The sequence below is a fragment of the Adiantum capillus-veneris genome, chromosome 29 (genome assembly GCF_014529385.1).
Source record: "Adiantum capillus-veneris isolate H3 chromosome 29, ASM1452938v2, whole genome shotgun sequence".
Lineage (NCBI taxonomy): Eukaryota > Viridiplantae > Streptophyta > Polypodiopsida > Polypodiales > Pteridaceae > Adiantum > Adiantum capillus-veneris.
In genome coordinates this window covers 114,724,382-114,747,705 of record NC_140959.1, presented here as the reverse complement: position 1 = coordinate 114,747,705, position 23,324 = coordinate 114,724,382, and the positions used below count along the sequence as shown (strand labels likewise).

The 23,324-nt window shown below is 50.1% G+C and overlaps 1 protein-coding gene across 1 annotated transcript in view; it reads right to left on the bottom strand.

The window, feature by feature from the left end:
• LOC147419797 (C18orf8) overlaps positions 1-23,324 on the bottom strand; it is a 148,010-nt gene that overhangs the window by 23,067 nt on the left and 101,619 nt on the right. Inside the window, exons 6-10 of the mRNA XM_086505447.1 lie at positions 20,309-20,396; positions 19,655-19,975; positions 19,466-19,540; positions 10,460-10,813; positions 10,142-10,338 (exon numbers count right to left, since the gene is read on the bottom strand). Coding sequence (XP_086361573.1) covers positions 10,142-10,338; positions 10,460-10,813; positions 19,466-19,540; positions 19,655-19,975; positions 20,309-20,396 — 1,035 coding nt within the window. The remainder of the gene's footprint in view (positions 1-10,141; positions 10,339-10,459; positions 10,814-19,465; positions 19,541-19,654; positions 19,976-20,308; positions 20,397-23,324) is intronic.

The following is a 23,324-nucleotide window of genomic DNA, read 5'->3' as shown; positions in this document are numbered from 1 at the left end:
AGAGACCTTTAAAGGTAGGGAACTTGATGTTCACCTTTGCCAGAACACTTGTGAGCTCCTCCATGGCCTCTTGCTCCTGAGTCTGTTGCTCACTAGCTTGCTGTAACAAAATGGGGGAGAGCCTTACCGGAGAAGGTGACCTGGAGGATGTAGAACCGGTCGAAGGAATGGAGGTAGCCGTATGAGTAGGTATGGGTGATGGGGTTAATATGCTTCTACTAGGCTCCAAGGGTTGACGCCGTCTGTGGTAGTACTTCAGAGGACTCAGTAGTGCACTTTGACGCTACAAAGACCTCCTTGTATGTGTCATGCAGTAACCGCCAACCCCACCAAGCTTTGGGCAAGAAGCATAGTAACAGGGGACACCCTTTTTCGGGCTTCCCGTCCCCACTTTTCCGGCCCCACTTGCCGTCCCGCCCTCTTTTTTACACTAAAAATCCATTTGAGTCCCGTCCCCCGTCCCCCGTTCCCCGTCCCAGAATGCGTCCCTTGTGACTATGGCAAGAAGACCTTCACTTGGGCAAGACAACCTTCACTTGGCTGAACATTGGTCTAGACTCTACTAGACCAGGGCGAGTGACTAGACCACCTAGTCTGGACCAAGACGAGGAGGGACTAGACCCGGGACGAGAAGGACTAGACCAGGACGAGGACTGGGTGGACCAGGGCGAGAGAGGACCAGACCAACAAGGCGAGAGACTAGACCAGCTAGATTAAGCTGTCAAGGGTGAAACTGGACCAGACCAACAGGCTGCACAGGCGAAGCGAAGAAACTAGCTACTCAACAGAGTGAGATTTCAGTTGAGGTCCCACCGTGATCGCCAAAATGAGAGCACCTGTAGCGCGGATAATGTGTCGTACTCTCTACAGTGTGGATGCCCCTCAGTGCAATGTGCGTGACAATCTCACTCAAACAAATGGAAACTCTCTCAAACAGAATGAAACACAGAAACAATGGATAACAACAGAGACACAACAGTGGACCAGAACATGTGGACTCGACTAGCTCAAAGAACCATGTACAGACTCTGGCGTGGCAGCACACTCAGCTCCAGCCCAGGACTCGCAAGTACAAGTGGGGTGTCGAGGCTCAGATGTGCAGGGATGGTGAAGCAGTGCTCTGTGTAAGACTCGCTACCTAGACGATGAACCGACCATCTATATAAGATAATGATAATGACCCAATGGCTACTACTCATAGATACAATCATAAAGAGCCACCAACGGCTCATAAATGTCAGCCAGCTAAGTGTGACCTGGCCACATGTCCACTAGGCCACCATCTGTATCCCTGCCACGTGTCACTGCCCAGAGTGTCCGTCCAGTGTGAACAGACCAGACCAACTGTACTAACTGTAACTGTGTCCTGTGAAAGTGACATTGTAGCCTGCTACACTGTGTCTTTAAGAGTTGGCCTTTTCTTCAAGAAGGACTTCTTCGCTTCCATGGAGGGAAAACCGAGGATGAGTGCCCTTTCTTTTGAGGTTTCCCCACTGCTTCCATTTTTCTTTATGTTGCCCACTCTCCAGGCTCTTGTGTGCGTCGGCTCATGAACCCCCATCAAGGCCATGAGTTCTTTTACCTCTTCGTCCACATTGCCTTTGTCTTTAAGACCGCAAATCTCATGTAAAGCGCGCACACTTCTTCTTTGCTCCTCCTCTGGTGTCTGATTAATGATAGTGGGTGTGGACATGGACGTTACCTCCTTGCCTTTTCCTTTTGTGGCCACCTCGATCCATTTCTCGGCTTCATCCGCCTTCTGCTGAGTTTTTGTAAGAACATCCACCCAAGAAGTCGTCATCTATTTGTGTTGCTCTTCTCCCTCTTTGATGGCCCGTACTTGCTCCGTGATCGTGTTGATTTCTTCGATTACTGAGGGTTGCAATTCGCCCTCTTCCAGTGTGTTGCTTGATCGTGCTTCGGCGAGATCTTTCTTGAGTGACGCAATCTCTTCATCCTGAGTCGTCACTCGGTCTTCCAGTGCGTTTATCTTGCTTTCTTGGATCAGGACGCGTCCTTCGAGCATTTTTATTGTGCCCAATAGATTGCAGTTCATCTTGGTAATAGTCTCCGTCATTTCGTCTTTGCACGTTTCTAATGGCATCCTCTAGGGGTCGGCTTTATCACTTAGCTTCCTCATGCTTAATCGCCGTCCGGAAAAGAGCCACTAAGCATACTATGCATACATTGTCTCCCGCATCAAGCATACATCTACATCAAGCATTCCATGGCGGGTAAAGGAACAACCACAGCCCACTGCGGGCGTCAGCCTTAAAGCCAAAATAATGGAGGGCCCTTGCGCCCAATGTCCTGAACCCAAACCTGTCTAACGCTGTCCTGCATACACCACAAATCCGAACTTGTCCAAGCTGTCCCACACAACCAACGCAGCCCTCTGGCTTGAAACTGCCTGCGCACAAAAGCACTCCCCGCAGAGTGCAGGGGATGCACCTGCGCGATCACGTGCAGAGCAGCGGCCCAAGCAAAGCTGTTGAACCTGCGCGCTGCTCCTGAGCCCAAACCTGCACGCGCTGTTCAACTGTTGAACCTGCGCGCGCTGTTGAACTGTTCTAACCTGCGCGCTGCTCCTGAGCCCAAACCTGCGCGCGTTGTTGAACTGTTGAACCTGCGCGCGCTGTTGAACTGTTGAGAGAGAGAGAGAGAGAGAGATGTCGGAGCGGATTGCCCCTTCACACAGTCAGTGGCCCTGATCTACCACTGTCAATGCCCCCCTTCATGTATTTCTTTATTGATTAAAACTCTTCTAGTACAAGAAGTCGGTGTGCTGAAATCAGAGAGTTGGTGCTCATGCAATTACACGGTGTCACTCTGCAAATCCTGTGTGTGTGTAAAGTGAAGGGTAGGAATTGCTTTTATAGGCCTCGCTGGCCGGCAGGTTTGTACCAGATTTAGGAGGTGCCAACTTTTTACCCATTAAAATAGCATAAAAGGGGGCACCAGATTTTTTAATTAAAATTTTGCAAAAAAAGTGTGTTCTTTATCAAATCAGTTTTAGAGAGAGAGAGAGTCTGTTTTTAGAATGATAAAATTCTGCTCTGTTCTAGACAAAGAAAGTCTGCAGTAGTCTAGCTCGGCTCGCTGCTGCTCGCACCTCTCCCCCCTTGCGCCATCGCCCTCCCTCACTCCCTCGCGCTGCTCTCCCGCTTGTCCACCTCGCGCTGCCCCCCGTTGCTGCCTGCTGCCCAGCCAGCCCGAAGCAGTTCCCGCAGTCAACCACGCCAGCCCGCCCCCTCCCACTGTCCGCCCCCCTCGCATGCTTTTTACCGTTAGCCTTCTCCCTCTCCATTCTTGCTTGACAGGCGTCGCCAGCACCATTGACGTGCTCAGTCCAACAGGTCTTCCCCCCCTTTTTTCGTCGACGATCCTCCGCCTTTTCTTTACCAGTAGCAGACACAAATGGCGGCTCATGCTCCACCGCAGAGGGACTCCAATGAAGCCCCCTCGCCCGACCCCGCTGAGCCCACCATTCGACTTGCTCTTACGCCGGCAGAGCAAGCGAGCCTTGCCACAGAGGTAGAACGCTTGCAAGCGACTTCTGTCATCTGCAAGGTTCTCGGCACTCGTCCCAGCAGAGGAGAGCTGCGAGACCTTCTCCAGGCCCGCCTCCTCGCAGAGGTGGGCAAGATCTTGGATGTCCAGATTCTCGGACGGGGGTACTACCAGATTGAATTCGAGACATCCGAGATGGCCTCCAAGGTCATAGCTATGAGTCCATTGGCCATCCGAGCATCACGCGCCCACTTTCGACAGTGGCGACATGGTTTTGACCCGTCTTCGGATGTGCTAGTAGAGGAGGTGGACATCCCCATCTCAGTCTGCTTTCCGGGTTTACGGAGGGAGTACCTTCCACTTCTCTCCAGGATTGACTCCGCCATCGGAACTGTCCTGGAGACACCTCGTACGGCAGCATCAGTAGCTGCCAAGGCGGCTGGCATCCCTTCAGTTCGAGTTTTGGCCAGAGATACCCACACGCTCCCGAAGGTCATCCTTCTGCCTCGGGTGAGTGGGGGTTGGTTTAGACAGAGTGTGGAGTACTCGGGTCTCCCGAACCAGTGCTTCATTTGCAGACAGATGGGCCACCTAGCGAAGGCCTGTCCACGGAGGAGACCACGACCCGCACCCCAGCCTCAGCCCCAGCCTGCCAAGGCTGGGCTGCAGCCACAGCCAGCGACACAGAGCACAGATTCAGCGCCACCCTCCGAGCTTGGGGCTCCAACGGAGGAGGGGTGGCAACAGGCCCGTGGCCGTCGACGCCAGGGGCCACAGCGACAGCCTGCACTCAGAGTGGCCCCCAGGTGCCTACTCAGCAACAGTGGGTTCCCACGGGGAGCCGCTTTGGTCCTCTTGAGCAGGAGGAGCCCCCTACGCCAGCCACCACCTCCGCTTCACCCTCGCCAGCCGCTCCGCCTCCCGATCTCCCCTCCTCCTCCTCATGCCCTCCCCCGCCCTCTGCTACCGCTCACTCCCCACCTCACCCCCCCCCCCATGTCTCTGCCGCCCCACCCCGCTTCTCCCCTCCCCCGCCCCCCCCCCAGCCCCTTCTCCCCTCCTCCTGCTTCAGTACCACAGTCGGCTCAGGAGACTGGACCCTTGCCGGCGGCCAAGAGATCTCTTGGCAGCGCCTTCGCCACGAGTCGCCTAGCGAGAGAGGGTCAGCCCTTCATGCGGCCCCCACTGCAGATTCAGACTTCTCCTCTTGCAGCTATCCCTCGTGGTTTGACGAGCTTTGACCTCCGACGCCGCTGGGATTTCTTCGATTACGGGTTTACTCGTTTTCTTGGCGATTCCGCAGCAGACCACGAGGCAGCCTGCTTCAGAGTCCACGCTCTGTTCCTCGCCGCTAGGGGGACAGAGGCCTTGGACTCAGCAGTTGGTTTCTCCTTCTCCCTATGTGGCAGGACTGAGACAGAGTGGTCCCTCGACTCAGTGGTGGGATGGTTGCATACACAGGTTCTCGAGTTCTCACCACATGGGAGAACTTGGCATTACAGATTTGCTGCAGACTTTGTGGCCACTGGCCAAGTTTGCGGTGACACCCCCAGATTCTGCAGGATGTAGACACATTGTGGTGTACTTTTTTGCTGATACGCAGTGTTTGCCTTGCTATGTATTCATTCATGAGGACTCCTGGACAGAGGAGGTTGCTTTACGCACGGCTCGCTCTACTTGGGCTTGGACCAGGCACTCACTGCAGTCTCGCCTATCTAGAGGACGCTCGGATGCGGATTACTCCCCATCCAAGCCTGCTTCCAAGATAGCTCGTCTTGCTGCTGCGGCAGCATCTGTTCTCTCTCGCTCCCAAAGAGGATCGTCTCGTGGAACGTGCAGGGACTAGGTGGGCCCCAGTTTCAGCGATAGCGGGGCCGATTGCGTCAGGAGCTTCAGCGTTGCCTTGTGGGAGCAGAGATTGATCTCCTTATGCTTCAGCAGCACCATTTGTCTGAGAGCTGCATTCAGCGATGTGGTCAGATTTTGCGTGGACGCTATGATACCTTTTGGTCAGCTGCTTTTGGACCTGGAGGCATCCAGGGTGGGGTATGTATGACTATTGCGGACTCATTACAGCAGGCCATTGTGGGCAGAGGGATTATTGTACCAGGCAGGGCTCAGTGGATTACTATGCAGGTTCAGGGTAGCCTTGTGGGTTTCCTGATCATCTATGCGCCTACTGCGGCGAGTGCTCGTGCAGAGTTTTGGTCACAGATTGTTGAGTCTTTGCCACAGGTTGACCAGTGGTGTGTAGGAGGGGACTTCAACATGTTGGAGGACCCTTCTGACAGGATCGGAGGCAGCCATGCTACTTTGCATGGAGTCGAGTTAGCAGCTTGGGAGAGGTTTTGTATGACGTTGAGGGTCTCGGATACATAGCAACATTCTGGCTTTGTGAGGCCTCCAGAGAGTCTTGCCTTCTCTAGATCGGACCGCAGAGTGGGAGGAGTGAATCTATCGCGCATAGATCGCTTCTACACTAGTGACCACTTCAGTGACTTGGGGGGATCAGTGGGCATCCTGGCAGGGACATCCTTCTCGGACCATGCACCAGTGATCCTCACAGTGGCAGACAGGCAGAGGAGTGGGAGCACGATGCTTCGCATCCCAGAGCGGGTCTTGTTGGACTCAGCACTCAGAGAGAGGGTCGAGGCTCTATGGACAGAGGGCATGGACAGCCAGGCTCCACCTGCAGACAGAGTGGCCTCAGGCCTAGCTCAGCTTAGCCACTTCTTTCTCCAGGAGTCTTTGGCTCGACGGGCTGCAGCGAGAGAGGAGGAGCAGCGTCTCAGACGAGGCATTGCTTCACTACAGAGGATGCAGGAGCAGCATCCAGACAGTCCATGGTTGGAGGAGCAGCTACAGCAAGCTCGACAGGAGCTTGCTAGCACAGAGGAGAGGCTCCATGAGTTTGCCTTCCACGGACAGGCATCTCAGTGGACTCAGGTGGGTGACAGAGTGACAGGTGTTTTTTTTGAGACAATGGGACCTCGGCACTCGCATGCCAAGGTCAATCAGTTGAGGAGACCCGATGGGTCAGTTGTTTGTGAGCCAGAGGATATGCGTGCAGTTGCTACTGACTTTTACCGTGAGCTACTGTCGGTTGAGCCCGAGTCAAAGAGACAGGATGCATGCAGGGAGCAGGTCTGGGCACAGATGCCTTGTCTTGTGACTGAGGAGATGCGGCAGAGGCTTGAGTTACCTCTTCAGCTTGAGGAGCTGCACACGGCCCTTAGGGCCCTCCCTCGTGGTAGCTGTCCAGGTGAGGATGGGCTGACTTTCACCTTCTTCTTGGAGTACTGGGACCTGCTTGGCCCAGATCTTTGTAGTGCCTTTCAGTACATTCTACACACAGGAGTGATGCCGGATAGCATGAGTGAGGGCCTGATTTACCTCATTCCAAAGGAGGGTGGCTCCTTGGATGAGATTCGACAGTGGCGTCCCATCACCATTCTCAACTCAACCTACAAAATTCTTGCCAAGGCTCTGAGTTTGAGGATTCAGCCACTTTTGCAGAGCCTTATACATGGGACTCAAACAGGTTTTGTCAAGGAACGCAGTATCCTTGACAACATCTTCACTTTTTGGGAGGCTTCTGCCCTTGCACGGCTCCGTGGGGAGGACCTTGTGATTCTTCTTCTCGATTTTGAGAAGGCATACGACAGAGTTGACTGGGACTTTCTAGAGGGCACGCTACGTAGGATGGGCTTCTCAGAGGCTTGGATTAGAGGGGTGTTAGCTTTGTACAGGCAGGCCCACAGTCAGGTGCTTTTGGCAGGAGGTAGAGGTGAGCGCTTCATGCTCACACGATCGGTCAGACAGGGTTGTCCTCTTGCCCCCTTTCTCTTTCTGTTCTATGCGGAGGCGATAAGCAGATTTTTGGTGTCACAGCAGGTTGGTTTGAGGGGCTTAGCACTCCCTATACGGGGAGATGAGCTTCTGGACGCTGAGTTTGCCGACGACTCAGCCTTGTACTTAGAGGGCCAGGAGGCAAATTTACACAGATGTGGGCAGGCCTTGGAGACCTTCTGCTGTGCATCGGGCGCACTGATCAACTGGAGAAAGACAGTGGCTTTCTCAGTTGGTAGTGCTCCTGAGCCAGATTAGATGCCAGGAGAGGGTTTCAGGTGGATTCCTCCAGGGACTGCAGTTCGGTACTTGGGTTGTCAGGTTGGTTTGGATTTGTCCCCCGAGCAGCAGATTGCTCCTCTTCTCCTGTCCATCAGGAGAAAGCTGTTACATTGGAGCTCAGCACGACTTTCGCTGGCTGGTAGAGTAGTAGTTGCCAACCAGGTGTTGTTGGCGACTATGTGGTACATCACTTCTTGCTGGATCTTCTCGAGTTCTTGCATCAGCCAGGTAGAGAGGTTGATCAGGAACTTCCTTTGGTCTGGTCGCGACACTCAGATTGCCCGAGCCAAGGTGGCTTGGTCGGTCATCACACTTCCTTGTTCTCAGGGAGGGCTTGGGATCATTGATCCAGCACAGCAGACCAGAGCCGTTCTTGGGAAGTTCGTCGTCAGAGGACTTCTTCCAGGCGAGGAGCCCTGGAAGGAGTTCTTGTTGCAGAGGCTTCGTGCCACGGTGCCTCAGTCAGGAGGCCCTTGGCAACCTTCGACCAGATGGATCTTTACAGAGTTGCGCCGAGTTGGTTTGAGCAGGAGACTGGAGGACCGATTCGCTGTGAGTTTGCTTCGTTCTTGGGAGCTATTGCGGCGTGGCCTAGAGCAGCGGCAGCCGCCGTGCACGGAGGAGCGCCTACGGCAGCCCCTCGTCTGGAACCCCATGGTTAGCACTCAGAGAGGCCACTTGGTTGGGAGTAGGCCTCATGTTTCTTGGGGTCCCATGGCAGCAGGTCCAGCGCGCTCTCTAGGTGACTGGCTAGAGTTCACAGGTTTGTCAGAGGAGGTGCAGGTTGTCCAACTACAAGGCATGAGAGGGGTTCAAAGCATGTGTCAGTACATCTCAGAGTCAATTCCAGCTGATTGGCTCACGCCTCTCGAGCCAGTAGCACCCCGGTGGATGGGAGCCTTCACACGACTGGAGGTTCTCATTTCAGTCAGGGCTTGCTCAGAGACTGTCCCAGCCCTGTTCTTCGAGCTTCAGGGTGGGGGACGATTACAGAGAGTTGCAATAGAGGCCCCGCAGGTAGCAGAGTGTTGTTTCCAGAGGATCGGAGTTGTGGGCATCTGTGGGAGGACTTGCGTCATAGACCCTGACCCAACAGCTCTTGAGACAGGACACTGGAGGCTATGGGCTTGGGAGTGTTGTCCACTGGCACGAGTACAGTGGGATCCTGGTGAGTGGCTATGGAGGGACCCATTCTCTTCTGCAGACCGCCCAGGAGTCCCTTTCCTTCAGTACACTGTTCGGCTTGGCCGTCATATACTTGCAGCACAGAGAGAGGCCCGCCCCGCTGCAGCACGTCATTGGCAGGAGGAGGGTCTCACAGTTGAGTTCTTGGCAGCTTTTTGGCAGAGGCTGTGGGACTCCAGACAGCCGAGGCGCGTTACCTTGTTCCAGTGGTTGGTTGCACACAGAGCCACAGCAGTAGGGAGCGGGCTTGTACATAGTGGTCTCTCGGCCGCATGTACAGCCTGTGACCAGTTGGTGGAGAGTCAGTGACACTGTCTTTGGGACTGCCCCTCGGCCCAGCAGGTGTGGCTACGAGTTCTTCGGCTGATGCCTGCCCTCTCCACGGCTCGACAGTACACTTGGGGGGCGGCGGCTTGGTCCACCCTCACGGGCCCGGCACTTCAGTTTGAGCTATCTTCCACCAGCAGGATGATAATGATACAGGGGGGTCGACCTACACTCCAGCCTGCTACAGACCTTACTCCACAGGAGTGGAGCAGTGAGAGAGCGGAGTGTTGGGAGCTCATCAGCGGCCTAGCTCTCTGGTTCATATGGCGGGCCCGTTGTTTCCGCATCTTTGAGGCTCGCCCTGTACCACCAGCGGAGACTGTTCGTGACTTTTGGCTAGAGCTGATCTCTCAGAGGACAGCTTGAGGGACTACAGGGTAGCTCCGACCGCATGCGGGAGCGCCGCGAGGCTTTCCTTCGTCTCTAGCGCCCTGGGCCGTTCTACTCCATGGTCCAGGGGGTGCTCAGATGGCACTATTGTCCACCTGTGTGGCTTTTCCCTCCTCCCATCTCTTGATTTAGCCCCATTGTATATATGCTGTTTTTTTTCATTGGGAGAGTCTCCCCATCATGTTTGTTGTAGCCCTCTCTTGCAGAGGTGGATGTAGCCGTATGGGCAGCTTTCATTAACTAATAGAAGGATCTTTTTCTCGGAAAAAAAAAAAAAAAAAGAAAGTCTGCAGTAGAGACTAGAGAGAGAACTTGAGACATGAAATGATGACCTCCCAAAAGAAATCACTGAAAGAGAACACACAAACATCTAGAACCTTCAGTAAATACAGCAGGCAAAGAATTTTTCAAGTATTCATGGCAGAAAATGGTGGGGACTGTAAAGGAGTCTCTTATAACCACAGATATAGATATAAAAATTCTAGAAAACAAGTTAGTATCATTGGCTATAACTACACTATAGTTAGAAAGCAAGGTAAACAGTATATTAAAAGTGGCATTTCCAAAGCATACAAGCATGTTTAAGACGATGATGCACCTTCGCATGTACTGAATGATGGCCGCCCCCAAAAAGGTCGGCTCAACTTCCATGTCATCATGAATGACTGCAAATACATGATCATGCATCTCCTCAGGGGATATCGCACCAACAGCCAATGGAGTATTCTGGGAAACAGGAGTTCCCGAGCTCACTGAAGACTCCCCCTTTTCATGCGCCCTAGTTTTTTCTGTCTCCTGAATCAAGACCACAACAAAAAATATTGGCAAAACACTGCTTGTTGAACCATTACAGCAGCTGACAGCTCAATTTTGACAAGGCAATCGACATGCTCATGCAAGGAAATAATGATACTACCTCCACTATGTCATCACTTTCGTCAGCCGATTCAGACACTTTGATCCCATTTTCAGAATTAGCTTCCAACTGGCCCCTATCTTCCACAATTTTACCAACTTCATCAGGTGCCTCTGCATTCACACGTCCATTTTGACTGGACACTGATACATCTTTCCTCGTTCCACTGCCTCTAGCCTGTCCACCCTGCACTGCCACTTGAGGCCTCATAGGCTGCTGCCTTGTTGATGTGGTGCGAGTTCTAACTAGCTGTGAGTATGCCATATTTATTACATCCATTGCCTCAGATATCAGAGACAGAGGTCGCTTCTCCACAATAATGGAGCGCAAAACTGTCAAAGACAGCTGCTTAGCCTGCAACAACAAATTTGACACAAGAGCTTCAGTTCACATTATTAAAAGCAGAATATTATAACAAAGAAGGCTTGCAAAGCGAACACAGCTACTCCGGCCCTCACAGGATGTACTGCCTCATGCCAGATATGACACTTGGGGAGTGATGGCTCGGCGCATCAAAATAAGAGGCTAGACCCACTCTAGATCAATGGCTGCAGGCGGTCAAAAGGGTAAGAATCAAAATATTCCTCTGGTCCAGACAGTCAAAGATCTTGTCACACTCCCAAGGTATAATGACAAGCTCCTGAGGAGTCGGGACATTGTACAGCTCAAACGCAAAACCTTCATACAAACATGGAAAGAGGGGATTTTGGAAAAAAAATTGGGCGCTCATTACTGCTTGTCCAACCTCCCCTTGTGTCTCTTTTCACTCATTGAGAGCGGACCGTGCACTTAGCGGCCGGCCAATCGACATGAGGTGGGAAAAAGCAACCTTGGTGTGAGCGCAAGGCCGCCAAGGGGTGCGCCCGCAGAAAAGGGTAGAACTCGGGTGAAGAGAAGATCCTTCTCCAACGCGATTTGCAAGCAAAAGAAACCCTCAAGAACCTCAAGAACCCAAGATTCTCACGAATCAAGGACCTCAAGAATCCAAGATTCTCAGGAATCGAGGACCTCAAGAACCTCAAGACCCTCAAGAACCAAGTTCCTCGCGAGCTTAAGACCCCAAGATCATAGTGCATGGTCGTCACCCGAAGCGGCATGGATACTTTGCCTTCAGGTGATGAGCAACAGAGAGGTGACGAAGGATTCTCCCCACCAGGAGGTTTTTCCAACCCTCCCCCTTCGCCATCTACGCTAGACCTTATGGAGGCAATGATGAAGCAAATGATGGCCATGATGGATCGACAGGACGACAAGCGCCTTGCTCAGGAGCTTGAGCTCATTGCTCTTGCTGCAAAACAAGAAGAAAATCGACTTGCTTTCGAGCGTGAGCGCGATGAACGAGAGGCTCAAAGGGAGACTCGTCATCAAGAGTTTATTTCCCACATCTTAGCCTCGAAGACCGAACCACCCAAAGATCGTGAAAGTTCGTCAAGTGGCGCAAGCCACGACGCGGATTCCAACCATCCGGTTTAAGAAAAGTTGACTTTCAGTAAGTATGACGGTAAGATGGATGCTACAGTTATTCATTCTTGGTTGCATCAACTTAATGCTTATTTTGCGACAACTAAGAAGACAAGCAACAGCAAAGTTTTGACGGCAGCTATGTACCTTGCCGGTGATGCCATTAATTAGTACCACGCATGGCAAGAGGCACAGCTAGTCGCGCACCTAGAGGCAGCCGACGATTTCACGCTCCTCTCTTTTCGTTGCGCTGATTTCCAAGACAAACTCAAGGCGCGGTTTATGCCACCTCAGTACCTCGCACGGTTGAAAGACGATTGGTGCGCCCTCAAGCAAAATGGTATGCCGGTTATGTCTTTTTCTAATCGTGTTTTGCAGCTAGGTACCCAATTACGCATATCGGATGATGAACGCAAAGAGGCTTTTCTCTTTGGATTGGACGAGTATATCAAATACGATGTCGAGGTATTCAATCCAATCGATCTTAACAAGGCGGTAGCGATTGCTCTCGCACAAGAGATGAAGCACAACAAGGGAAAGCCTAAGGAGAACAAGACTTCCACAAGTACCTCGTAGACTCCTCAGAACGGTAAGAACGGTAAGAATGGTAAGAATGATAACTCTTCTAACCACTCTACCAACAGTATCTCATCAAAGAATTCTTCCAATGAATCTAAGGGTAAGGCTAACACAATTGCTAAACCTAAGCTTACTCCAGATGAAAAGGTAGCACAAGGAATTATAGGAGGTTACATCACTTCGGAAGAACAAAGCACGTATTCTAAGGAAGGTCGTTGTTTCATTGTCACATTAAGCGTCACATAAAAAGAACATGTCCTAAGCTTGAATCGAATGAATCTAAAGAACCCACAGCACCCACTACATCTGTCAATGCAATGAATGATAACACGATTGTGCCCAAAGTTTCTCAGGACCCTCCCATTGATGATTCTCTCATTAAATGTTATGGTCGTACGTCGGGGCACCGTTTTGTCATATTGTTTGACCCAGGTAGTATGCATGATGTGATCAACCCCTCTCTTGTTGAGAGAGCCCGCCTCGAAGTTAGTCCGAGATCTCCTATCGAGGTCTCTGGCTTTCGTCCTGGTATGGACGCTCTCATCACGAAGGAGTGCCTTGATGTGTTGTTTCCAATTCAACAAAGTGCCTTCACTAAAAGATTTGTTGTTTCTCCTCTCTCAGGATGTGATATGATTTTAAGCATGAAATGGTTTCGTGAAATAAACCCTCTCGTTGATTGGGAGGCTAGCACTTTAACTCTCAATGCCAATAGTGATTCTCCTACTGTCTTTCATGGAGTGGACACTGCTCCTTCTCCATCTCTCATTGCTAATATGCAGGACAAGATTGACAAGATTCAGGAGAAGGAGACTCTCTCAGTCTCTTTTTCTCCCCAACATGACACACAGAATTTACATCATAATGTGAAGCATGATGATGATTTGGATGACAAAGATAAGCATGATGATTTGAATGATATTGCTAAGCATGATGATTTGGATGCCAATGACAAGCATGATGATTTGCATGATCAAGATGTGATTTCTCACAAGCCTGATGAGTTGCATGAAGATGATGTGATTGTTCACAAGGATGATGTGTTAGTGGATGCTTTTTCAAGCGAAGCTAACCTCGTTGTCGAGTCGATCAATCACGCAGAACGGATCTTGGCTTTCGAGTCGAAGTCCAAAGAACCCCCACAAGAAGATTCAATAGAGCACGAAGAAGCGATCTTGGCTCTCGAGCCTTGGTCCAAAGAACCCTCACAGGAAGTATTATGTGTTCGCATGATTGATACGCACGCATTGTTCGAGTGTTTCATTCGTGAAGGTTTCCTGTATTTTAGTCAGCATCGTTATGTGATCCCTTTTCCTAAGCATTACATATTGTATGTTGAGCACGTTTCTCTCATGGATGAGCACGAATGTATGCGGATTGTTCATGAAAAGCTGAAAAGTTTGCATGTAAGGAAGTCACATTCCATGTCTCTTCCTTGGCATGACACAGTTTCCGAAAGATCACATGATAGTGTGAGCACCAAGCATGGGCATTTCCATTGTGATTTGCCACAGTTGATTGATTTCGATCATATAAAAAAGATTCGATCTCATTGTTTGCATGTGGTTGATGAACGGGTAGTCACTCCGTCTATTTGTTCATCTACATTGCATGCAAAGTCTTTAGAGAAGACAAGATTTTTTTCCTTCACTTTACATGGAATGGATATGTTCATGGTTTTGTGTTGGAGATTGTTTCAGGAATTTTCAGCCATGGAGATTCTTGAAGACGGAAGAAGCACGACTCTAGACGAAGTTGAAGCAAGAAAGGAGATTCAGAAGACTTTGGGTCGCTTTCGGCGCGGCCCAAAGAAACAAGCGTTGCAGACCTTTATGAAGTTCAAGTACCACTCGACCCACACAGCAGAGTGGGCCGGCAAAGAGTCCCTTCCCGGATTCCGGATGCTGTTGGCGATCTCCCTCGACGCCATACAGTTCGGTACCAGTACCTCACTTTGAAAAGGAGGGGATGTCACGTGACACATCCCAACCCTATGTGTCCGTGGACAAGCTACACCACAGCAGGGTTCAGTCAGTTCAAGTCAAGTTTAGATTAGTAGTGATCTGGCACTTTTGTGAGTCTATTCGTAGACCGTGCATGCTCAGTCACTTAGCATAGATGCATATCCTCCGGTTGCACACAGCATGATCATCGGAATTCCCATCAAAATCCATTAGCATCAGTTAGGAGAATTTTCCAGTGCATTTAGCCTATTTTCCTATTTATTGGTATTTTCACTTATTATTTTTAAGTGACTTTCCAACAAATAGGTAGGGCAATTTTGCTAAGTTAATATATAAGCAAACCCAACTTAGCACTTTCTGGCAGAAGAGGCAGCAGGAGCACCTTGCTCAAAAGGCAACTTCTCAGCAAGACCAACCCCCGCGACTACTCTGGCGTTTTCTCCACAGAAGACCTAGCGTTTTTGCATCAGATCAGCCTTGGCGATTTTTGCACAGCAAATCAGCGCCGGCGTCATCACGACACAGCAGATCAGCCTAGCGTTTTTGCATTCGCAGAACCCCGGCGACAGAAGGACCAATTTCAGCCCCTGGCGTTTTTGGATTTCAGCAGCAAATTAAGACCGGCATCATTCACCTAAAGAGTAGCAGATTCAGCCCGTAAAGACCATCAGTTTTCAGCCATAAGAAACCTCATTTCTCAGCCAAGAAAAGCAGCCAAAAGAGTCATTTTCAGCCACCGAAACAGTCCCGAAATTCAGCTATTAGAAGATCTCAGATTTCAGCCATCGTCGTCGTCGTCGTCGTCATCGTCTTCTTCGTCGTCATCGGCGGCATAGACCAAGTTGCATAGTCCATTGCTACGCATTCTACACCTTTGTGCAATCAAAAAATAGACCACTCTCGCCGACGAGAGTGGGCCCTTCGGAGGAGGGTTTTACAGCCTCTCGGGTGTCGTATCTCTTCTCTCTCCTTCTCTCAAACTCATTCACTTGCACGCACAATATCCACTCACTTTGTTCGTGATCATAGCACTCTCCATAAGACGGAAAGCTCTCTCTTTCCCTAAGAACTAAAAGGAACCTTGAGCAATAAAGATCACTAATCTTGAGAAAATACAACATTCATTCCGCTGCACCTAACACTAGCTCGCCGGGCTGCAGCGAGAGAGGAGCAGCAGCGTCTCATACGGGGCATTGCTTCGCTATAGAGTATGCAGGAGCAGCATCCAGTCATTCCTTGGTTGGAGGAGCAGCTACTACAGCAGGCTCGTCAAGAGCTCGTTAGCACAGAGGAGAGGCGACATGAGTTTGCTTTCCACCGACAGGCAGCTCAGTGGACCCAGGTGGGCGACAGAGTGACGGGTGCTTTCTTTGAGTCAGTGGGACCTCGGCATTCGCATGCCAAGGTCAGTCAGTTGAGGAGGCCCGACGGGTTAGTTGCTTTTGAGCCCGAGGATATGCGTGCAGTTGCTACTGACTTTTACCGTGAGTTACTGTCTGCAGAGCCCCTGTAAGAGCATCGGGATTCATGCAGGGAGCAGGTTTGGACACAGATGCCTTGTCTTGTGACTGAGGAGATGCGTCAAAGGCTTGAGCTACCACTTCAGGTTGAGGAGCTGCACACGGCTCTTAGGGCCCTCCCCCGTGGTAGCTGTCCAAGTGAGGATGGGCTGACTCCCAGTTTTTTCTTGGAGTACTGGGACCTGCTTGGCCTAGATCTCTGTACTGCTTTTCAGTATATTTTGCACACAGGAGTGATGCCTGACAGCATGAATGAGGGCCTGATCTACCTCATTCCAAAGGAGGGTGGCTCCTTGGATGAGATTCGACAGTGGCGCCCCATCACCATCCTCAACCTACAAAATTCTTGCCAAGGCTCTGAATTTGAGGATTCAGCCACTTCTAGAGAGCCTTATACATGGGACTGAGACAGGATTTGTCAAGGAAAGCAGTATCCTTGACAACATCTTTACTTTTTGGGAGGCTTCTGCCCTGGCATAGCTCCGTGGTGAGGACCTAGTGATTCATCTTCTCGATTTTGAGAAGGCATACGACAGAGTTGACTGGGACTTTCTAGAGGGCGCTCTACGCAGGATGGGCTTCTTAGATGCTTGGATCAGAGGGGTGTCAGCTTTGTACAGACAGGCTCCCAGGCAGGTGCTTTTGGAGGGAGGTAGAGGTGATCGCTTCATGCTCACACGTTCGATCAGACAGGGCTGTCCTCTTGCCCTCTTCCTCTTTTGTTCTATGCGGAGGCGATGAGCAGGTTTTTGGTGTCGCAGCAGGTTGGTCTATGGGGCTTAGCACTCCCTATTCGGGGAGATGAGCTTCAGTTTGCCGACGACTCAGCCTTGTACTTAGATGGCCAAGAGACCAACCTTCACAGGTGTGAGCAGGCTCTGGAGCCCTTCTGTTGTGCATCGGGCGCACTGATCAACTGGAGAAAGACAGTGGCTTTCTCGGTTGGTAGTGCTCCTGTACCCGATTGGATGCCAGGAGAGGGTTTTAGGTGGATTCCCCCAAGGACTGCAGTTCGGTACTTGGGCTGTCACGTTGGTTTGGACTTGTCTCCCGAGCAACAGATTGCTCCCCTTCTCCTGTCTATCAAGAGAAAGTTGTTACATTGGAGCTCAGCACGACTTTCTTTGGCTGGCAGAGCAGTAGTGGCCAACCAGGTGTTGTTGGCAACTACGTGGTACGTCACTTCTTGCTGGATCTTCTCGAGTTCTTGTATCAGCCAGGTAGAGAGGCTCATCAAGAACTTCCTTTGGTCAGGACGTGACACTCAGATAGCACGAGCCAAAGTGGCTTGGCAGGTCATCACTCTTCCTTGTTCATAGGGAGTGCTTGGGATCATTGACCCAGCACAACAGAGCAGAGCCCTTCTTGGGAAGTTCATCGTCAGAGGACTTCTTCCAAGTGAGGAGCCATGGAAGAAGTTCTTGCTACAGCGGCTTCGTGCTAGGGTGCCTCGGGCAGGAGGCCCCCGGCAACCTTCGACCAGATGGATCTTCACAGAGATGCACAGAGTTGGTTTGAGCAGGAGACTCGAGGACCGCTTCGCTGTGAGTCTGCTTCAATCTTCAGAGCTCTTGCGGTGAGGCCTGGAGCAGAGACAGCCTACTTGCACGAAGGAGCGCCTACGGCAGCCCCTTGTCTGGAACCTCATGGTTAGCACTCAGAGAGGCCACTTGGTTGGTAGTCAGCCTCATGTTTGCTGGGGTCCCATGGCAGCAGGTCCAGCGCGCTCTTTAGGTGATTGGTTAGAGTTCACAAGCTTGTCAGAGGAGGTGCAGGGTTTCCAGCTACAGGGCATGAGAGGGGTGCAGAGCATGTGCCAGGACATCTCAGAGGCAGGTCCAGCTGAGTGGCTCACGCCTCTCGAGCCAGTAGCACCCAGGTGGATGGGAGCCTTCACATGACTGGAGGTTCTCATCTCCGTCAGGGCCTGCTCAGAGACTGTTCCATCCCTTTTCTTCGAGCTTCAGGGTGGGGGACGCCTACAACAAGTTGCAGTAGAGGCCCCACAGGTGGCAAAGTGTTGTTTTCAGAGGATCCAAGTAGTGGGCATCTGTGGGAGGACTTGTGTCATAGATCGTGACCCAGCAGCTCTTGAGACTGGACACTGGAGGCCGTGGGCTTGGGAGTGTTGTCCACTGGCACGAGTACAGTGGGATCCTGGTGAGTGGCTCTGGAGGGACCCCTTCTCTTCTGCAGACCACCCAGGAGTCCCTTTCTTTCAGTACACTGTTCCACTGGGACGTCATATACTAGCAGCACAGAGAAAGGCCCGCCCCGCTGCAGCACCTCATTGGCAGGAGGAGGGTCTCACAGCTGAGTTCTTGGCAGCCTTCTGGGAGAGGTTGTGGGACTCCAGACAGCCGAGGCGAGTCACCTTGTTTCAGTGGCTGGTGCATAGTGGTCTCTCGGCCGCATGTGCAGCTTGTGACCATCTTGTGGAGAGTCAGCGACACTGTCTTTGGGACTGTCCCTCGGCCCAGCAAGTGTGGCTACGAGTTCTTCGGCTGATGCCTGCTCTCTCCACGGCTCGACAGTACACTTGGGGAGCAGCAGCTTGGTCCACCCTCACGGGCCCGGCACTTCAGTTTGAGCTATCTTCCACCAGCAGTATGATAGTGATGCAGGAGGGGCTACCTACACTCCAGCCTGCTACAGAGCTTACTCCACAGGAGTGGTGCAGTGAGAGATAGGAGTGTTGGGAGCTCATCAGTGGCTTGACACTCTGGTTCATCTGGCCGGCCCGTTGCTTCCGCATCTTTGAGGCTCGCCCTGTGCCACCAGCAGAGACTGTTCGCGATTTTTGGCTAGAGCTGATCCATACTCTCAGAGGACAGCTTGAGGGCTACAGGGCAGCTCCGACCGCATGCGGGAGCGCAGAGAGGCTTTCCTTCAACTCTGGCGTCCTGGGCCTTTTTACACCATGGTCCAAGGAGTATTCCGATGGCATTACCGACCACCTGAGTGGCTTTTCCCTCCCCCCATTTCTTGATTTAGCCCCATTGTATGTATGCTGGTTTTTTCATTGGGAGAGTCTCCCATCATGGTTGTTGTAGCCCTCTATTGAATAGGTGGTTGTAGCCCTATGGGCAGTTTCAGTAACTAATAGAAGGATCTTTTTCTCGAAAAAAAAAAAAAACATGGAAAGAGGGTCCATGTTTATCAGCTCACGCTACAACACCTGCTGGCTTTATTTCTTGTGCACCTGTAGACGGTGTGGGGTGTCCAAGGACTAATCATTCCACTATTGCTGAACGATGTTGCATATTTGCTTTTCACACAAATGTACTTGTAGACTGAGGGTGTGGGGTGTCCAAGGACTAATCATTCCACTCTTGCTGAAAGATGTTGTATATTTGCTTTTCACACAAATGGCCCGATGATGTTTGTTTTGTGCTTATCATGTAACTCCTTACAAATTTCTATGGAAATCTTCTGACACATTACACAACAAACACGCAACCAGGAAAAAGATTAGAGATTACCGTTGATGCATCTAACCTTCTCCGCTGAAGAAATGCTAGCAGTGAAGGAACATCAGAGGAGCTAGCTGCAAGAGCCTGCATTTAAAACAAAAAGAAAAGATGAGCCTTCAAATGCTGTTTATAAAAAGCCTCGCTTCCAATTTAAATAATTTTATTGAATAGCTGGAATGGTAATAAGCAAATAGTCACCTCCAAATCTAGATGAATTCTCCACATAATGCCATGTGCCTGGTCTAGGATGATGTCAGGGTTTGCATAAACCCAGCTGTCTCCATAAATGTTGTTTTCATCACTATTTAGAACTTCATGCGAGTCTTCACGACTTGCGGATCCAATAGCAGCAAACCCCAAATGCCCTCTGAGCAACAGGGGAAGGGGAGCAGAAATTGGGGCCTTCATATCCATAAAGATATCATATAGCAGCACAACTTTAGATGTTAACTGATGAACTAAAAGAACCCCATCCACGACACTAAATGCCACACTCTCTGAATAGACTGGCAGCATTCCCTGCAGAGCATGCAGTTTCCCATTGATGAATAAGTGACAGAGAGGAACAAGACAAATCCAGGCATAAAAATAACAGCATTCTTGGTGGCAAGAGGTTCTAACAAAACACTCATGCTTATCATGTAATCAATATTCCACACACACAAAATCCTAAGGAGATGTAAGATTTTAAGCACTACCTCCAAACCATGCTGTGATAACAAATGTATAGCAAATCAGAACTTGTGAATAATGACCATGTTGTGATAGCAAATCAATAGCAAAGTATAACTCGTAAATTATGGGTATCAATAGTGAATCAATAACCTTTAAGTAATGTGTGTAAAAAACTACCTGAGGAACCACAGCATCGCGATAGAACCTGTATATACTGAGCTCCATTGCTAATCTATCTACTTGTAAACAATACAGCCGTCCATACCTGTATTGAGAGGACAAGCATCAAATCTATCAGAAGACATACGAGATCGTAAAACTCAACCCTCCAGTAGACAATTGACTCAAGAGTATAATTCACAAGTCATTTTAAAGAGAACCCATACAGGATGCCAGAAGGTCCTCAAACTCCACGTCCACATTAATGTACACAAAATCTTAAACCATATGCCAAAGATCATTGCAACTGGGCAGATGCAAAAAAGGCACATGATATAGACACATCAAAGCCCTTAAAACACATCTCAATATCCAAGCAGGAAAAGCCTACACTTCATTTATGAGTAGAATTCCCTTTTATGAATGCTCAATTTTGAGTCTAGTGGTAAATAAGTCACCACTTTGGTCACACATATAATGGCCTATATAGTATGACACTAACACATCAATACTGCCTATCAAATGTAGAACGTAGTAAATGTGCTAGACTTAAAGAAAGACACGCTTTCCGTCTCAATATATGAGTCACAAAGCCCCCAAACGAACTGAATCCTCTCTGCCTTTGGACAGAGCTTGACTACAAGGAGCCTAGCCCCCAACTCTTTAGCAAAGCTTAGCAAGCTGGCAAAAATATGACCAAGAAGAGGGGACAGTTCACTACTGAAGTGGAGAGGATTGTTGCAAGTGTCAATAGACCTGCAAGTGTCTTGCCCAATAGGATATGTGGTGTCTGTAGTCAAATCGTGTCACAAACGGGAGAGCATAACAATATAAAACATAATCGAATAAATAGAATTTATCACTTAATACTGAAGCCAAATGATATAGAGAGGAATAGATAGAGAGAGAGAAAGAGAGAGAGAGAGAGTGAGAAAATCGACACAGTACTGGGGAGTGACCACTACAGGGCTCACCCATTTGGCGTTATCAACTAGCACAATGAACCCTGCATCCAAAAGTTTATCCTACTTAGAGATCATAACATGAAAATCGTTACCTTCAAAGTCTCAAGGCTCGAAACAACTCGGTTCTCGAAAAAAAATTCCCCGGAAGAGATCTCTACATAGAAAATCCTCTCTTCCAATCCTACACACAAAAGAGGTGTGTTCACGGGTTCCTTCTCGTAAATCAGCCCCGTCTACGACGTTTATGGGCTGAAAACAGAGAAAACAGCAGCTTGTCGCGATGGAAACACGCTACGTAGGCACTTCTTCACGAGAGAACTCGCGCACTGGGTCCTGGCGACATCTCATACACTTGGGGCAGCCATGGCCATCACCGGCAACATCTTCTTTGCGGCTTAAATCTGCAACAGCATCTCCTTCTTGCGAAAACTAGTCTTTTTTTTTTGGGAGAGGGAGTGTGATGCTTTAATAGCTCCCTAGCCACGGCAAAGATAGCAGAGAATTGGCTGCTTGCGTAGAGATTGCAGCCGTTTTTCTTTTTGCGCTGTTCTACCAAAAAAAAAGAGAGAAAAATCGTTGGCTGGTTTTTACTGCTTTATTTAATCATAGGCTGCCCACTTATTAAGTGGGCAGTCGGTCACCTTTAAAAATGGTCTGGATCTACCCAAAAACTCAATAAAACCTTATAAGTTAAAAACAATGCTTTCACAGCACTTCCTAGGCGTCCCTGGATGCAATCACATGCACAGTTGCAATGTAGACATAGACTTCGTCGCGGGAAAGCATCTGCTTTCCTGAAACGCAAACCCGCTTTCTCAGAAAGCATCCGTTTTTCCTCCAAGTTTCCTCTGAACCCATCTTCATTCAAGTGCTTGCTTTTCCTTGTGCACAATTCTAACACAGTTCGGAATTTCCTCTCGACTATGGATATTCCCTTTCCGATGCACCCGTCACCCACCTTGTGACGCATCAGGAATACCCATCACCTAGTCCTTTCCTACCGGACTTACGGTACAATCTCCTTCGCGATGCTCTATGTCACCCATCCTATGACATATCAAAGATGTCCGTTCCTGGATGGTTGGATACTTATTACCGATGCTCGCTGTCACCCATCCGATGTGACGCATTAGAAGTATCCGTTCCTGGTGGCCTTACACATATTCCCTTTCACAGTGCTCTTGTCATCACTTTGAATGACGCACTAGGAATACTTTGTACTCGGATGTCTCCAGTGAGAAAAACCCTCTTACTTAAAATTCCAATAATTCATTTAGAATTATTTTTCTTAGTGTTTCAAGCGAGAAAACCCTCTCACTTATAAATCCAGGTCGAGGGATAAGTCTGTTGTAAGGTTACCGAGGGTGAGTGTAAGCAACTCTAAAGGTGGCAATCCAAATGATCAGGAATGTAGAAGAGCAACTGCACTACCATCCAAGCCAAGCTCCGAGTGACTCCGGATGTAATCGCGGGATGCCTGATCTCCCGCATCTCGCGGGTAAACTCTCCAAGAGAGTCCAAAGCACTGAAGTCCCAGTCCAATCTGTAGATCCAAGCAATGAACCTGTCCAAGAAGAGATCCAAGATCCTCTCCCTAAGTTCATGTAGATGCGCCAGTGCAAGCAAGTGATTTGACGTGTCGAGGTCAAGTGGTAAGTGTCTGTCCACCCAAGATGGTGGTGTCTTCTTTGGAAAAGTCGGAATCCCATATGCCATGAGCATGGCCATATCACGTGTGAACTCCCCTCCAATAAGTGCACAGGTGTGTCCAGAGCAAACCACAAGTCACCACCCCCTCTGGAGTGTGCAACCGCCGAGTGATGGCTGGAATGAATGGATCTCCCAAGGATCGTATGCCGGTAGATGATCAAGCCGATGTCGAAGATACCGTGTACTGCAGTCACTAAGAGACCGCACAGACCACCACAAGATGGTGTCTTGGCAGGAGGTAACTTCATCCTCTGTGAAAAACACAAGCCAAGAGGCTGCTCTCCACCCAAAAACACAACTGCGAGGTGATGAAAACGCTCCAGCAAGGTCCGGCACTGTGCAGAAGGTGTAGGAAGGGT